A 17883-nucleotide genomic window follows, 5' to 3' on the forward strand; every position below is an offset into this window, starting at 1 on the left:
CCTTCTCAGAGTTTTCTGATTCGGTGGATCTGAGGTTGCTGGCCTGGGAACCACGTTTTGGGAACCACTGGCTTATATCATCACCTGACAGATGGAGCTTCCTCACACCCCTCCTGAAATATTCTAAGACCTAGAGGCCTGGCAGATGTTTCCTCCTTTTTGTACAACCTTCATTCCACTTGTGAGGGGAAACATCTTTCCCTGTCTTTACAGCTCCTCTAGTTCTCAGCTCAGAAATATGCATAGAAAAAACTGTCTAAATCCGCTCTTGTGTCTGTGTGAACGCTGCAGGGAGGGGAGGGATGGGAGTGGCTTAGACAAGTCCCCTCCTTCTCCCAGAAAATCCTGTTGCGGGGGGGAGACCTGGGGCAACACGGGAGAGCATTGCTTTTTGCTGTTGCTGGGGGGCCTGGCGCAAAGGCTTGGAGACTGGGGAGATTGAAACTCGTGTGTGCGTGTGTGCACACGTGCGTGCGTGCATGCGCACATGCATACATGCGAACACAGAGGACTTGCTCCTGCCAGCAGAAAGAAACAAATAATCGAAGATGTAAGATAATAAAGCATGTTATAAGAGTAGTAATAACAATATCTGATCTTTGTTGAGCAATATGTTCCAGGATTTACATGCATTACTTTATTTTGAAATCTTTGCATGACCCCAGGCAAGTAGGTACAATTATTGTCCCTCTTTTAAAGATGTAGTAACTGAGACCCAAAGAGGTTAAGTGACTTTACCAAGGTCACAGTTTATAAGTGGAAGAGCCAGTGCAGCTCCCAAAGATTACCTGGTAGAATCAATAAGCATGTCAGATGCTTGTTTGAATAAACAAACGGGGACAGCAGATCTGTCTTCTCCATGAAGAATGTCTTGTAAATCCATTCCCCCTCCCATGTCCTGGTGAAGTAGTATTAAAATCAAAGGAAAGACTGTGAGCTCGGAGCTCCTGTCGTGGCGCAGTAGAAACAAATCCCACTAGGAAGCATGAGGTTACGGGTTTGATCCTAGGCCTCGCTCGGTGGGTTAAGGATCTGACGTTGCCAAGAGTTGTGGTGTAGGTCGCAGATGTGGCTCAGATCTGGTGTTGCTGTGGCTGTGGCAACAGCTCCAATTGGACCCCTAGCCTGGGAACCTCCATATGCCGCGGGTGCGGCCCTATAAAGACAAAAGACAAAAAAAAAAAAGACCATGAGCTGTGTTGTCTTTGTGCCTCTGCTATTGAGTGTCTTTGCCACACGAGACTGGTTTAGGTTCCTCTCAGTATAATTAGCACTCCATGGGGTGACTCATGTAAAAACAGTCTCCCTAGAATCTTTTCTAACTTTTAATTGTCTGTATTTCAGCCTGAAGCAATAATTTATTCTGATACTGATAAAGGCATGGTAGAAGATCTGAAGAACAGGTATGATCTTTTATTTATATATTATGTTATCATGTTTTCTCCCTAAACTCTCATTCAGCCACCCTTCAGTCCTCTAGCCCAGTCTCTCAAAATATGTATTTGATTCAGCAACAGAAGCCTGAAATGGAGAGTACAATGGTCACCTCCATTGAATTGTCTGTCTCTTGGTACTCTGCCATCCATGACACTGCTTGAAAAAACAGGCCAAGTTCATGAGGCTGCCTCTGGAAAACATTGTTGAGCCTATAGTAATAATAATGCAGTAGCTAACACTTCCTGAAAGGACATGAAGGTAAATGGCCCACACCCTGGGATGTGGTGAAAACATCCAAGCTGGGTGGTGGAAGCATTGGTACTGTCCCTCCTAGGCACCCGCCTCCCAAACACACACACACACACACACACACACACACAGGTGCCCTGAGGAGTTGTTCAGTTGAGCCCAGAGGGTCACAACCTTTGCATCAGACCTCACTCCTACTCCAGATGTGTCAGGAACTTCTAGATACACCTCCACTGAACTCATGCTGATACAGCAGGCTGGCGTGTAAGCCACCACCACCGAGTCAAAACAGAATATGACAAAAATCATTTCGCCACTCCCTTCTCTCACTAGCACACAAGCCCCACCTCTTACGCCCCTCCTTCTGCAGTTCTTAACAAAAAAGGAAGAATGCACTAGGGAAATGGTTCCCAACTTGAGGTTTTCATCAGAATTGCTTCTAGAACTCTTTAAAAACACAGGTGCCAGAGTCCCAGACCAGACCTTTTGAATCACTGTCTGGAAGATAGTGAAACACTTTATTAAAGCCCTACAGGTAGGCGTTCCCATCGTAGCATAGGGAAAACAAATCTGACTGGGAACCATGAGGTTGTGGATTCAATCCCCGGCCTTGCTCAGTGGGTTAAGGATCTGGTGTTGCCGTGAGCTGCGGTGTAGGTCACAGATGCAGCTTGGATCCTGTGTTGCTGTGGCTGTGGCTGTGGCTGGCAGTTGTAGCTCCTATTTGACCCCTAGTCTGGGAACCTCCATGTGCCACGGATGCGGCCCTAAAAAAAACAACAACAAAGTCCTACAGGTGATTCTGATGTTATAGCCAGGACTGAGACTCCCTGCAAACTTGAAACTACTTAGTTTCTCTATAGACTCAGCCATGAGGAGACCCCCAGCAGCTTCTTCTCTGGCACAGGAGACAGTGGTTCCACCCAGGGGAGAGGCTTCCCAGGAGGGCCCCATGAGCCAACCTGCATTGTGCTCCATTTTCTCCACTCCCAGAAACAGTTCTTCACCAGACTGTGTTTCAGAGGTTGGGCATATAGGGAAAACTTCCTGCCTTAGTGGAGCAGAGCATTCATGCTAGTTAGGAAACTGGTCATCATACTGATCAGTGCAGTGCCTCATATTCTCTCAATGCTGCTTGCTGAATTAACTGATCTAATAAACCCATTCCTGCTAACATTACCCCAGACCAGATGTCTGAAATTTTATAAAGGCATTTCTTGGAAGCACAGTGTCCTATGTCATAGGAGGGCCTGGAGAATAGGAATGTCAAACCAGTAATTAGATGGTAGGCAAATCACAACCAGTAGGCAGCTGTCTACAAACAGATAATTGGGAAACAGATGTGCCTTGGAGAGGTAATTTCTGGCTACCCTGGGAAGCTCCTTGCTTTCTCAGGCCAGGCAAGAGCCTGCTTTCTTCCGAACTTGATTAATGTGAAGGATGCCAGATATCCCGAGCCAAAGAGATCTGGTTTTCTCCTAAATCAAAAAAGTCTCAGTCTCATACTTGAGTAAAAGTGACAAAACTTTTTTCACACTTATTAAATGAGCTGTAATTTATCATAAAATAATCTTTGCATTCTTACTTTAGGATTGAAAGAACTCTGAAATGTAAAATAATGGAATGGCGACCTAAACAGCCAACACGTTGGAATAGACAATGTACTTTTATTTTACGAAAAATCCTTCCTAAACTAGAACTTGGCTCCGGAAGCTTTGTTTCGTCTGAAGAAGAGAGTGAATTTGAAAGACTATTACAATTCTATTGGGTTTGTATATGATTTAAGGCATTAATGACATTCATTTTATCTATGTTGTTAATTACCAAATGATAGTAATCTTAAATATCCCTGAAATGCCTTTTATCTTTTTTTTTTTTGTCTTTTGTTGTTGTTATTGTTGTTGTTGTTGTTGTTGTTTCTATTTCTTGGGGCGCTCCCGCGGCATATGGAGGTTCCCAGGCTAGGGGTCGAATCGGAGCTGTAGCCACTGGCCTACGCCAGAGCCACAGCAATGCAGGATCCAAGCCGCGTCTGCAACCCACACCACAGCTCACGGCAACGCCGGATCGTTAACCCACTGAGCAATGGCAGGGACCGAACCCGCAACCTCATGGTTCCTAGTCGGATTCGTTAACCACTGCGCCACGACGGGAACTCCGATCTTGACTCTACATGATACATGCTGTGGTATTAAAATGCAGTCACTTACAGACTGAGAAATTTCTAATGTAATGAGCAGCTAGAACCATGACCATGTTTCATGACATTTTCTTGGAATCAGTGGTTATGTTTTATGATTCATAAACCACAAACTTTGGAAAGAGAGGCCCAAATGGAAACCACCTGCAACTAAGAAACTAAGAAATAATCTCTAGATGATAGTAACAGAACAGATTCCCTGTCCTTGGTTCTGGGCAAGAGAACTCCAGGCAAGCTTTACTATTTTCTATATGCAGATTATTCTCAAAGGTGTACATCCAGCCTGGGCTTCTCTCCTGAACTCCTCCCATATATTCACCAACACATTTGACATCATGCTAGATGGTTAAAAGGCATCCCAAGCTCAACAAGGGCGTGATCAAACATGGAGGCCAGGCATTTGGGGTCTTGTTTAAGTCCTTCTTTTCTTCCCCTGTTACATCCTCGGTTCTGGGAATCTTCTCACCTCCTCTTCCCTATGAACTGGTTTTTGGAAGCCCCATCCTCTTCCCTCTACTAACCCAAGGAGTAGAAGTTTCATAGGGAAACCCTCTGAGAGAAGCAAGGAAGAAATCTGTTGGGAATTGGCTCTTAGGCTGCCAAAGAAGGCTCTGCGGGTACTATGCATTCATGAACAGGGAGGAAGTTATTTGGTTTTGCTTTTTTTAAAAAAATAGAATTAGGAGGTAAATAAGCGAATCATAGTTAACTATAAGCCAAGATTTAAAACTTGGCGTTCCTTTGTAGAATTATTTACTGTTTAATAACATACATTCATAAACCTGGACTAAATCCTGCAAGCTTGGGTTCAAATCTTAGCTGAACCACTCACCAACTTTGACCAAGTTACCTAACTTCTCTATACTTTCTACCCCATTGGTAAAAATAGTTATGTTTTTTGTGCTTGTGGTGAGATGAAATGAGCTAATACTTACCATAGCACCAGCACTTAACAAGTATTTAGTAAATGTTAATTATTGTTTGTATTCTACATGGCAGGCTTGTGCTAGACACTGGGGTTATGACAGTAAACAAAACAGGTACAGTGGAGCATTTACAGAGACTATTGGCTAGCTAGAAAGACAGACCAGGACTTCCTGGCATGGCTCAGTGGAAATGAATCTGACTAGCATCCATGAGGATGTGGATTCGATCCCTGGCCTTGCTCAGTGGGTTAAAGGATCTGGCGTTGCTGTGAGCTGTGGTGTAGGTTGCAGATGCAGCTTGGATCTAGTGTTGCTGTGGCTGTGGTTTAGGCTGGTGGCTACAGCTCCTGATTCGACCCCTAGCCTGGGAACCTCCATATGCTGTGTTGTGGCCCTAAAAAGACAAAAAAATAAAATAAAATAAAAATAAAGAAAAGAAAAATAAAGACAAACCAGAAAACATGTAATTGCAATACATTTTGTTAAGTAAGCTAAGGAAGGACAGTATACTGTGCAACCACATGTGAAGAGCACAGAAAACAGATTTAAAGACCAGGAAAAGCCTCCTAAGTTAAGCAGTCTAAGGTTTGAAAGAGGCTTATGATAGTCATTTGTATATTCTTAAATAGGTAATTTTAATGGGACTATGGTCCTTACCCTTTGATCCTGTCATACAGTTATCAATAAATATAAACTGAATCAATGTTAAATAAACTCTTCCAAAATGCTCACTTTAAACCCTCATTTATAGGACCAAGAAATTTCCCTGTTGGCAGTTTGCTTTTTTAGTGAGGGTGCAAGTACATAGACTGTAATGTGTCCAGACTCTGGCATTAGACCGACCTGGCTTTGCTCCTCTCTCTGCAAAGTGGGGATTATAGCAAAAACTACCTCCTAGGGTTGTCAGAGGATTAAATATGTTTGTGAAGTATTTAGCGCTGTACCTAGAACATAGTAAACACCCATGAAATTATAACTGTCTTTTTTTTTTTTAATCTTTTAGGGCTGCACCCATGGCACATGGAGGTTGCCAGGCTAGGGGTCGAATCGGAGCTGCAGCTGCCAGCCTACACCACAGCCACAGCAATGCTGAATGGAGCCATGTCTGCAACCTACACGACAGCCCATGGCAACGCTGGGTCCCCAACCCACTGAGTGAGGACAGGGATGGAACTTGCGTCCTCATGGATACTCATTAACCACTGAGCCATGACAGGAACTCTGAAATGATAACTATTATTATTGTTCTATGACTACTATCTCTTTGAGGCTTCTGTAATCTCTTTGCATGTAGTAATTCCTGATCACCTACACAATTGTAATATGGGTTTCCTTGTTATTCTGTCTTTGGTCCAGGTCACAGGATTTCCTATCCAGATGCCATACACTGATGTACAGTCAGTTATTGATACTGTGTATCAAACTGGAATTCATTCCTCTGAATTTCCACAGACAGAATTTGCTCTAGCTGTGTACATTCATCCATACCCAAACAACATATTGTCTGTATGGGTCTATTTGGCTTCATTAGCTCAACGTCAGTGAAAAGGAAGAAGAGAAAAGGAGAAGATTGTTCATGGCCCCCAGCAGAAGTCAAAACTTCCCTGGTAATTGGGATTTTTCTGTTCATCCTCAAGTGCAGATCAGCGTGAATCCAATTTTTGGTTCACTTAGTTGAATACGATGGAGACTCACTCCGTGAGTCTTTCAGGACAAGACTCAGGCCTCCTCACAGGAGACCTCTTCAAGGAGGACTCTTTGGGGAAGTCTGGCACCTTGGGTCACTGTCTATGTAGGTCTTCTTCTGGGAAAGAAGCAATTCTGGCCTCTCTCTAAAGCCAGTGTTACTCAAACTGGGGGTCCCACACCACGTCCATCAAAAATCACCTGGAAAGCCTTACTTAAAAATGCATATTCCCACATCTCACCCAGTACCTACTGAACCAGGATCTCTGAGAGTGCAGCTCCAGAACTGATGTTATTTTAAACAAGCTCCCCAGGAAATTCTCTTTACCTGTTAAGAGTGAAAACCTTGTCTTATAATGTTGTTTTTACCAAAATGAGGCTGGTACATTGGATGCGGGTTCTGATGGAATTCCTGGCAGAAATTATTCAGATAGAAACCTAAGGTCACTGCCTCTTAGGAAATAAAAGATTATTTCAGTGGCGAGAAACAAGAGGAAAATCTGTCATGTTGGGCTGAGGACTGAGGTCAGCTTCTGGAGCCTGCTCAAAAGTTTTCTCTTGAGATGCTACTGATCTGAAGTCCTTTCAGCTCCGAGTATTTGGAAGAGACTCACAGGAAACACTACCTAAATGCTTTCCTGGTTCTGTGAGAAATGGAGAAAATGGTCTTATTGAATCTTAGAGTTCCTTTGTTTCTTAATGAGCAGCCCTCCACTCTGCCCCTGGCGCTTTTCTGCTGCTTTTCTTTCACAATGTTGGCCCCAGGGAGACCCATCTGGGTCCTCAAGAAAGAGTGGGCAGGGATCTAAGAATCCCTGTACTTTGCTGTATTTGATTGTTCTGTGCTACATTGAGAAAAGTATTCATACAGTTTATTCATGGTACATAACACCTTATTTTTTAAATCAAAAGGTACAGATTTCTAAAGATTGATGGGAACACTTTATATGAGGTAAAAGTAAGAAAAAGAGGCTTCACTGCTCTCATTGCAGGAGCTCCAGGGCTTGAGTCACCCCAGCAAGCAGAGAGCAGAGACCCCAAATTCATCCTCAGGGAACCCTCAATCTGCATCTCCTCCCTCAATATACCTGAGTAAGCTGGTGCCAGAGAAGACCTCATTTATTTGCAGTGATGTTAGTCTTGGGCCAAACTCAAGATTGCTAGAAGAGTAGCGAGAGTCGGGATGTGGGTGAGGAGAATGTTTTGCTCAAAAGTTAAAACCTAATTATGTGTGTCTTCTGGCATGTATCAGAAAACTGATCAGAATTTTTGCTTTTATTTGAATGTGTTTAAATGCTCTGTGAAGTTTTGTTACCAACAAGTCTCCCACATTGATTGGGGTAGCACAAAATGGTAGCTGTGGAAAGACAAGTTTGGCAAAGAAATGCCGAATTCATGCAGTTCATTTCTATGATACATTGAATGTTTATGTCGCTATTTTGTTAGCCATTTATGGTTTTAGAATTGATAGGCCACTTTAAGAGTAAGGAGAAAAATCTTCATAGGCAAGTGTATTATAGTCTATATTATATCCATTTTTTATGTTGATGTGTTCCTCAACTAAAAGTTTTTCCTAAAAATTATGTAATTGTCTGTAATGACCCTTTTATCATATTTGATTGGTTTTTTTGCGGGGGGGGGGGGTATTTTGTTTTATAAGCACACCTGTGGCATATGGAAGTTCCAGGGCTGAGGGGTTGCATTGGAGCTGCAGTTGAGGCCTACACTCAGCTCAGCAATGCCAGATCCTTAACGCACTGAGCGAGGCCAGGGCTCGAACCTGAATCCTCACAGTGATAGTGTCGGGTCCTTAGCCACAGTGGGAATTCCTCATTTGTCTGTTTTAAAAATATATGATATTAAATGTAACATATCATTTTAAAATTCTTTAAATCAGTCCACAAATAATTATAGAGCATCCATTATGTACCACACACTTCAGTATGTGCTGGAGGACAGGGGTGAAAAGAAAAAGGTCCTACCCTGTGAAGTTTACATTCTTACAAGGGGAACAGCTCCTAAGCAAATAAACAGTAAGTGAGTGAGATAATTTCAGGGTGTGATGAGTGCTATAAAGTAAACAAAAAGTTGGTATGACGGAGAAGGAATTCAGTAGGGATGGAGGATATAAGCAGAGTAGCCAGCGAAGACCTCTCTGTAGAGATCATGTTTGCGCTGAGATTTAAAAGATGATTTATTAATTAGAATTGCATTCAGTTGCATGTAACAGAAACCTCATCACAGTAGCATGACCAAATAGGAATGACATAATGGCCAAGTCCAGAGAGGGCAGCCCAGCTCTGGTGCAGTAGCTCCCTGATGTCAAAAGTGTACTGGTCTTCATTCATTTTCTTCACTGTCTCTAAGGAGACTCCTGTGCTCTTTCTCAGTGGCTCTCAAACTTCAGCATGCATAAGAATCACCTGACGAGTTTGTTGAAACACAGATTACCAGGTCCTACCCTCAGAATTACTGATTCAGTGGGATCTGGGGTGCGGCCTGATCATTTGCAGTTACAACAAGTTCCCAGGTGATACTGAGACGGCTGATGTGGGAACCACAGATGCTGTAGCTTCTCAGTCATTTTCATGGCAAGAAAATGCAGAAAGGGAAGGAGGAAGTGGAAGATGCAGCTGGTTTAGTTCTTTTAAAAAGCTTCCCAGGAGGTGTGCCCAGTAACTTCTACTTATATCCCGTTGGCCAGAATTACCTCACTCCTGGCCACAAGAGAGGGTGGTGGTCAAGTATTTTTAAGTGGATGTATTGCCCTCCCAATAAAATCAATGCTCTTTTGGTGAGCAAGTAGAGGAGGATGGCTATTTGGCGAGGCCTCTGTGGCTACCACAACTGAGAGAGAGCCAGTCATGCAAAGACCTGTGGCAAAAGAGTTTCAGGCAGTAGAGACTAATTACCAAGGCCTCTAGTCCAGAAAGAGACTTACGGGGGGGGGGGAGGGAAGGGGAGTAGCACATAAAGTTGGAGAGGTAGACCAGGACCAGATCATATAGGTCATGGTAGAGAGTTCATATTTTATTTAAGGTACAATAGCAAATCATTGGAAGGTTTTAAGTACCTGAAAAAAGTAGCATTTTTCCTTTTTATATTTGAGAATATTTTAACATTATTTTTAGTGCTACTCATTACTTGTGCATAAAAAATGATCATATTTGTAAATGCAAGTTTTATTTTTCTTTTCCTTTTTTGCTTGGGTCCCTGTCCCACTGTTCTCTGCTCCTCCACCCACAGTGTTTACTCCACCCACCCCCTTACCAACCTTGTATGCTTCCACTCACCAACATTCTCACATAAACATATATGCATATGCTCCTCTTTATTTCATAAAAATGGGACCACATTATCTATGCTTTTCTTTATGTAGTTTTCCTTCTTCAAAAATTGTGAGAATACTCCAAGTGAACTAATGCATTCTTAAAGGATCCATATTATTCTAAAGCATGGGCAGGACTACTACAAGCATTTAAGCAGTTTGGTGCCGCACAACTCATAATATATGTGCGAGGACCCCTGGAGTTGTATAGTATGTAACAGCCCTAGTTCTGAATATTATTTATTACCATTTATTCAACCATTCTCCTACCAATGAGAGTGACTTTTGATCCACTTGGTCAAAGTGTTGTTTAGTTTTTCATACCCTTGCTGTTTTTCTAGGATTAATGCTATCACTTAGAGAGGACTATTGCAGTTTCACCTGTAATTATGGGTTTGTTTGTTTCTTCTTTTACTTCTGTCAGGTTTTGCTCCATGTGTTTTGAAATGCTGCCATTAGATACACACAGATTTAGAACTTAGGTCTTCTTAATGAATTAACCCTTTTATCATTGTGCAGTGTTCCTCTTTATCCTTAGCAGTTTCCTTTGCTCTGAAGTCTATTTTTGTCTGATGTTTATATAGCCACTCCAGCTTTCTTTAGATTAGTGTTCACCTGTATATTTATATATGCAGGTAATTTATAATGTATTTGTATATACCAGGTAATGTATATTTTCATCTTTTTATTTTTAACGTATCTATATAATGATGCTTAAAGAGAGTTTCTTAACATGCAGTTGGGTTATGTTTTCTTTTTTTAATGCCCTCCAACAATGTCTTTTTTAAATGGTATATTTATACTATTTATACCTAATATAATTACTTATGTTTGCAATTAGGTATACCATTTTATTATTTGTCTTCCATTTGTTCCCTCTGTTTTTGTTCCCCTGTTTTCTCTTTCCTATACTGTTAGGTTATATGAATACTTCTTAGTATTTCATTTTAATATATCTATCATATTTTTACTATATTTTTCATATGTACTTTTAAAGGTTTCTTTGGGGATTATACTATATACACTTAACCTTTCATAGTCTAATCAGAATCTATTTTTTACCACTTTAAGTGATTGTAGAACTGTTACCACCATTTATATTTCTTTACCCTTCTGCCTTTATGCCATACGTATATTTAATACAAAGAACTATCTCATGCAATAATAAAGGCTGAGAGATCCCAAGATCTGCAGTCGGCAAGCTGGAGACCCAGAGAGCCGATGGTGTAAGATCCAGTCTGAAAGCCACTGGACTCAAGACCCACAAAGTGCCAGTGTTTCTGTTTGAATCTGAAGGCTGAAAAAGATCTATGTCCCAGCTCATAAGCAGTCAGGCAGGAGAAGTTTCCTCTCATTCACAGGAGGGTCAGCTTTTTTATTGTATTCAAGCCTTCACCTGATTGAATGAGGGCCACCCACAAAGGCAGGTGTGATATTCTGATACAATAAGTATATATTTGATCTTTGTCCCAGTTCTTGACATAAGAGCTTCTAAAACCCATGGAATTTCCTGAGCGATAGGATTGAGAGGAGTATCTTTTGACATTCATAAGCCCCTTTCAAGCATATACCTGAGGTTATGCCAATAAAGTAACTTTTGGTGGGCCCCTAGATAGCATCAGGATGGGGGCTGGAATCAACTGTGTATTTAGAGGGTTGAAACACTCAGCCCTATTCCCTGACCTCTGTCAGGGAGGTGAGAGGTTGGGGCTTACATGGCCATTGACTCAATCAGCCATGCCATAAAACCCCCAAACAATAAATTTCAGAGAGTTTCCAGGTTGGTGAACACATCAAGATGTAGAAGAGTGAGAAAGCGTGGAAGGCATGCCTGAGAGGGCAGGGTAGCTTCATGCCCTTCCCTGTACCTTGCTCTGTGCACCTTTTCCACCTGGCTTTATAATAAGCCAGTAATGATAAGTAAAGAGTTTTCCTGAGTTCTGTGAGCACGTTATCAAACCTGAGGTGAGGGTCATGGGAAACCTTGATTTTGAGCTGGTCAATCAGAAAGTAGTACAGGAGATTCGTGTCTCAAGTCCAGGTAGTCTTGCGGGACCGAGCCCTTAACTTTTGGAATCTGATATTAATTGCAGGTAAATTGTGTCAGAATTGAGTTGAATTGTAGGACACTCAGTAGGTAGAGAGTTAGTAAATTGGTCAATGTGAGGAAAAACTCCCACAATTTAGTGTCAGAAATGTTGCAAATAAAAATAGATTCTAGTAGGAGAGAGAAATATGCTTTAATCAGTCTGCTGATTCAAATGTTTATCTCATCCAAAAACACCCTTACAGTTACACTCAGAATAATGTTTGACCAAATGTCTAAGCACCTGATGCACCAGTCAGCTGACACATAGAATTAACCATCACAATCATCTTACTCAGAAGTAGAACGTTATCATACAGCATTTTATTTTGTCTTTTTTTTTTTTTTTTTTTTTTTTCTGGAGCCGCACCCACAGCACATGGAGGTTCCCAGGCTAGGGGTCTAATAAGAGCTGTAGCTGCTGGCCTACACCAGAGCCACAGCAATGCCAGATCCTACACCACAGCTCATGGCAACGCCAGATCCTTAACCCACTTAGCAAGGCCAGGGATCGAAGCTGCAACCTCATGGTTCCTAGTCGGATTCATTAACCACTGAGCCATGATGGGAACTCCTATACAGCATTATAGAATTTGAATACTTTCTTGTAGATCACGGATTATAAATGTCTACGTATACTGGCTTTAAAAAAAATAGCTTTAACATCCTGCATTATTTTCAAGTGGTTTTGAAATGTGATGTAGGAATTCTTCCATATCAAGCTCATAACAGGTGTGATTTACCTTCTTAGGACCACTCCAACTACTAGGTGATGAATATTTTGGAGAAGGATAGGAGTGGTGGTAATAAAACAAGAAATTATTGTACCAGTCCAAGTAATAGATAATGGTGACTTGGGCCAGGATGTTGAGAATGGACATGAATAGCAGTTGTAGTGAGCCGAATAGTGCCCCCCACAACATGTGTGTCTACACAAAACCTGAGAATGTGATCTTATTTGGAAACAGGGTCTTTGCAGATATAGTTATTTAAGATGAAGTTATATTGGTAGCGTAGGCCCTAAACCCAGTGAGTGGTGTCCTTATAATAAGAGGAGAGGACACAGACAGAGAGGAAGGCCATGTGAGAAGGGAGGCAGAGAGGTTGGAGTGATGCAGCTACAAGGCAAGGATTGCTTGGAGCCACCAAGAGGTGACAGGGAAAGGAAAGGAAGGATTCTTCAGAGGAGCTTACTGACTGCTGGATTTCAAACTTCTCACCTCCAGAACTGCGAGAGAATAAATTTCTGTTGTTTTGAGTCACTCGGCTTGTGGGAAAATAATACAGTAGTAGACCAACATATATTTGTAAGGAAGAAATGCCAGGTTTTCATTGGAAATGATTAATTTAACTTCAATTGGGTGAAATATGGAAGACTGAACACAGAATGTACCCCTACTCCCTCTCAAGTGGACCACAGCAATAAATAAAGGCTTGGAAACTGGAAAGTAGAGAAATGCATGGTAACCAATTCACCAGACCAAAGAAAGCTGAAAATAAAGTGCCTTCCGATTCAGGGATGTTGGTACTGCTGGAAATCAACAAGAGCCTCAGAAAGACTCAGGACCTGGACACTTCAAAGATGGTAGAGGTAGAGATGTGATGTGAGTTGAAAATAGGAGGAGTAGGGGAATTCCCATTATGGCTCAGGGGGTTAAGAACCTGACTAGGATCCATGAGGATTCGGGTTTGATCCCTGGCCTTGATCAGTGGGGTAAAGGATCCGGCATTGCCGTGAGCTGTGGTGTAGGTTGCAGATGAGGCTTGGATCCCATGTAGCCATGGCTGTGGTGTAGGCTGTCAGCTGCAGCTCTGATTCGACCCCTAGCCTGGGAACTTCCATATGCCATAGGTGAGGCCCTAAACAAAATAAAAATAAATTGAAATAAATTTTCAAAAAAAAAAAAGGAAATAGGATTAGTTAACAGCTTTTCAAAGGAATAGCTTAACCATAATACTGCTTCCTCATCCTTTGTAACCAGGCAACCAATACCTACCAATACCACAAAACTGGAATTTTATCTTTTAAAGAGGTTTAACTATGGAGAAGGGCGTTGTCCACTGAGATCAGAGAGATTATGTGAAAGTCTGTATGCTGTACTGTATGGTGAAGACAGCCTTTTAAGCTGCTCCATGTAGCCTCCAAACATTATTGGCCAGTTTTATATCACTTCCCTGTGCCCTCGGCAGAAAATTAGAGGGTTCTGCTTGAAGGAAATGACCTATCCAGGAGAAAAAATTTAGGGTGGGGGATCTCTCAATCTAGAGACTATTGGGAACCCCTAGATGCTTATTGTAAGCCTGCCATTCAATAAGCTCTATTCATGTACACACATGCTAATAACCTTTTAAAAACTTCACTTGTAAATTTGAACTGACAGCCAAAGATCACCACATATCTGAAAAAACTCACTAATATGTGAATCAAAGATTAAAATAAGTAAAAGAAGCCATGATGAAACAGAGACAGTGAATATAGAGAGAAGAAAAATTTATTTAAAAGAAAATATTAACATCCTTAGAATAATAAGAGAAAATATTGTATCTACAATCCAAGAACAGGATACTGTTTTTGTTTTTGTTTTTTTTTAAATCTAGAACATGAAAGAGCTGTTGGGAAATTGTTAAAAAATTTAAAATCCAGCCAAAAAAATCCAAAAGAAGAATTTGTATTGAAAATTGTGGGACTTTTCAAAAAGAACAAAAGGACAAAGAAAGGGATAATAGGCAAGCTAAAATAAGAAATTTAGATCAGCTTAGGGGAGCCAAGATCTGACTGAGTTCCAGAAAGTGAGAAATGAGAAAATGGAAGAGAGCAAATTATTTTTAAAAATTCCAGGAAATCTCCAGAATTGAAGTTTCTAAGTCTCAGAATAAAACACCCCACTGAATGTCCAGAACAATGAATGAAAAATTACCCACACCAAAGTAAACTGTAAAGTCACTGTAAAGTCAGATCACTGAGGAAATAGAGGAATCCAGATAGAATAGGTTTTAGGTTTCATGTAGCGTAATAAGAAGCAGAACAGCTTCAGATTTCCCAATAACAATGCTGGAAGTTAGAACTCATTGCAGCATGACTTGAAAAATTATGAAAGGAAATGGTTTCCAGGTTAGAATTTCATACTTAACCAAACATCCATGTGTGAGGGTAGATTAAAGATATTTTCAGTTAGGGAGTTCCCTTGTGGCAGGGTGGATTAAGGATCTGGTGTTATGGAGTTCCCGTCGTGGCGCAGTGGTTAGCGAATCCGACTAGGAACCATGAGGTTGCGGGTTCGGTCCCTGCCCTTGCTCAGTGGGTTAACGATCTGGCGTTGCCGTGAGCTGTGGTGTAGGTTGCAGATGCGGCTTGGATCCCGTGTTGCTGTGGCTCTGGCATAGGCCGGTGGCTACAGCTCCAATTCGACCCCTAGCCTGGGAACCTCCATATGCTGAGGGAGCGGCCCAAAGAAATAGCAAAAAGACAAAAAAAAAAAAAAGGGATCTGGTGTTGTCATTGCAGTGACTTGGGTAGCTGCTGTGGCGAGTGTTTGATTCCTGGCCCAGAAACTTCCACAAGCTGCAGGTACAGCCAAAAAAAAAAAAAAAAAAAGATATTTTTATATATAAAAGTTCTTGAAGATTTGCCTCCCAGGCACCCTTTCTCAGAAAGCTACAGAAGTATATAGTCCAAGGATAAGAAGGACATAGAATCCTAACCCTAACCCTAACCCCAACCCTAACCCTAACCCTAGAAAGGGATCTAACCCAAGATAGGCAGATAGTTATCAGCTCTAGAAAGAACCCATCACCACTGGAGCTGAAGGGTCAGGGCAGATGAGTCCAGGAGAATAAATTATCTGGGAGGCTTGACTTTTTTGAATGTTGAATGGATGCATTTTACAGAGCTATTGAACAATGTAGAAAACCTAGATATAGACTTGAAGAAAGCTAAGCAAAAAAAAAAAAAAAAAAATCAGGTAAATAAAAAGGAAAATAATAATTATAGCACACTATATCCATGTACTCCTAAGAATGAAAACAACTGAAAATGGATATAATCAAAATGTGTTAAAATTATATATTAGGGAGATGGAAGGAGGAGGAAATATGTGTGTGAAAGGTAATGTAAATCACCCAAATCTTTATTTTCCAGGAAAATAAATAAATCTACCTAAAATGACAAATCAAAATCATAATATACACATGTTTTGAAAGATAGCAGACACTGAGAAATACCTAAAAGGAACTCAAAGTTCACATCTTTGAAATGGGATTTGGAAATGGGAATGGAGTGGAACCAAGAGACTGTTGTTTTTTGTTATATGCTTTTTAGCAATATTTGACTACTTAATGGGTACATGCAAATTTCCTTGATATGCTTTATTTGTTCTTACTGAAGTATAGCTGATTTACAACAGTATATTAATTTCAAATATAAAACATATTGATTCAATATCTTATAGGTTATACTCCATTTAAAGTTACTATGAAATATTGACTATATTCCCTGTACTGTACAATATGTCAATGTAGGTTATTTATTTTATGTGTATTAGTTTGTACCTCTTAATCTTCTGCCTCTGTTTTGCTCCTCCCCCTTCCCTCTCCCTGTGGGTAACCAGTTTTTATCTGTATCTGTGAGAGTGTTTCTGTTTTCTTATATTCCTTTGTGCTTTGACTTTTAGATTCCACGTGTAAGTAATAAGCATTTGTCTTTCTCTGTCTGACTTATTTCACAAAGCATAATACCATCCAGGTTCACCCATGTTGTAACAAGTTTTCATTCTTTTTTATGGTTGAGTAGTGTTCCATTGTATGGATACATTGCATTTTCTTTATCCATTCATTTGTTGAGGGACACTTAGGTTGCTTCCATATCTTGGCAGTCGTAAATAATGGTGGTATGAACATTGAGGTGCATGTATCTTCTCAAATTAGTGTTTTCATTTTCTTTGGATATATACCCAGGATAAGAACTGTTGGATCATACAGGCCTACCTCAAGAACCAAGAAAAGTCTCAACCATAGTTTCCATTGTGGCGCAGTGGTAATGAACCTAACTAGTATGCTTTAGGACATGGGTTTGATCCCTGGTCCTGCTCAGTGGGTTAAGTACCCAGTGTTGCTGTGAGCCTCGGTGTAGGTCACAGATGCAGCTTGGATCTGACGTTGCTATGGCTGTGGCATAAGCCAGCAGCTGCAGCTCCAATTCATTCCCTGGCCTGGGAATTCCACATGCCATAGTTGCAGCCCTAAAAATAAAAAAACAAAAGAAAAAGAAAAGAAAAAGAAAAATCTCAACCTAATCTACCATCTAAAGGATTAGAAAAAGAAGAACAAACAAAGCCAAAGGCAGCAGAAGGAAGGAAATAATAAAGATAATGAGGAAATAAATAAAATAGAGACCAAAAAAAGATTAATGAAAACAAAAGCTTAAAAAAAAAAAAGATAAAATTGATCAGCTTTAGCCCCAGTTAGCAAGGATAAAAAAAGATTGGACTGAAATAAATAAAAAATGAAAGAGGAGAAATTACAAATTGTATCACAGAGATAAAAAAAATCAAAACAGAATACTATGAATAGTTATATGCCAATAAATTGGAGTAACCTGGAAGAAATGGATAAAGTTCAAGAAATACTCTTCCAAGACTGAATCAGGACGAAATAGACAATCTGAACACTACTAGTGAAATAAAGTTAGTAATCAAAAAAAAAAAAAAAAACTTCCAGCAAACAGGAGTTCCCATCGTGTCTCAGTGGAAATGAATCTGACTAGCATCCATGAGGACACAGGTTTGATCCCTGGCCTTGTTAAGCGGGTTAAGGATCCATCGTTACCCTGAGCTGTGGTGCTAAGTCGCAGATGTGGCTGAGATCCTGAGTTGCTGTGGCTGCGGTGTAGGCCAGTAGCTGAACCTCAGATTCTACCCCTAGCCTGAGAAACTTCATATGCCACAGAACCTTCATATGGTCCTAAAAAGACAAA

General features: G+C 40.9%; 1 protein-coding gene across 1 annotated transcript in view; it reads left to right on the forward strand.

Annotated features, from left to right (window-relative positions):
* Positions 1–8024, forward strand: part of CC2D2B (coiled-coil and C2 domain containing 2B) — a 91357-nt gene extending 83333 nt beyond the window's left edge. The window contains exons 32-34 of the mRNA XM_047762256.1: positions 1345–1403; positions 3277–3454; positions 6169–8024. Coding sequence (XP_047618212.1) covers positions 1345–1403; positions 3277–3454; positions 6169–6357 — 426 coding nt within the window. The 3' untranslated portion in view covers positions 6358–8024. The remainder of the gene's footprint in view (positions 1–1344; positions 1404–3276; positions 3455–6168) is intronic.
* The last annotated feature ends 9859 nt before the right edge of the window (positions 8025–17883 follow it).

The sequence above is a fragment of the Phacochoerus africanus genome, chromosome 15, assembly GCF_016906955.1.
Source record: "Phacochoerus africanus isolate WHEZ1 chromosome 15, ROS_Pafr_v1, whole genome shotgun sequence".
Lineage (NCBI taxonomy): Eukaryota > Metazoa > Chordata > Mammalia > Artiodactyla > Suidae > Phacochoerus > Phacochoerus africanus.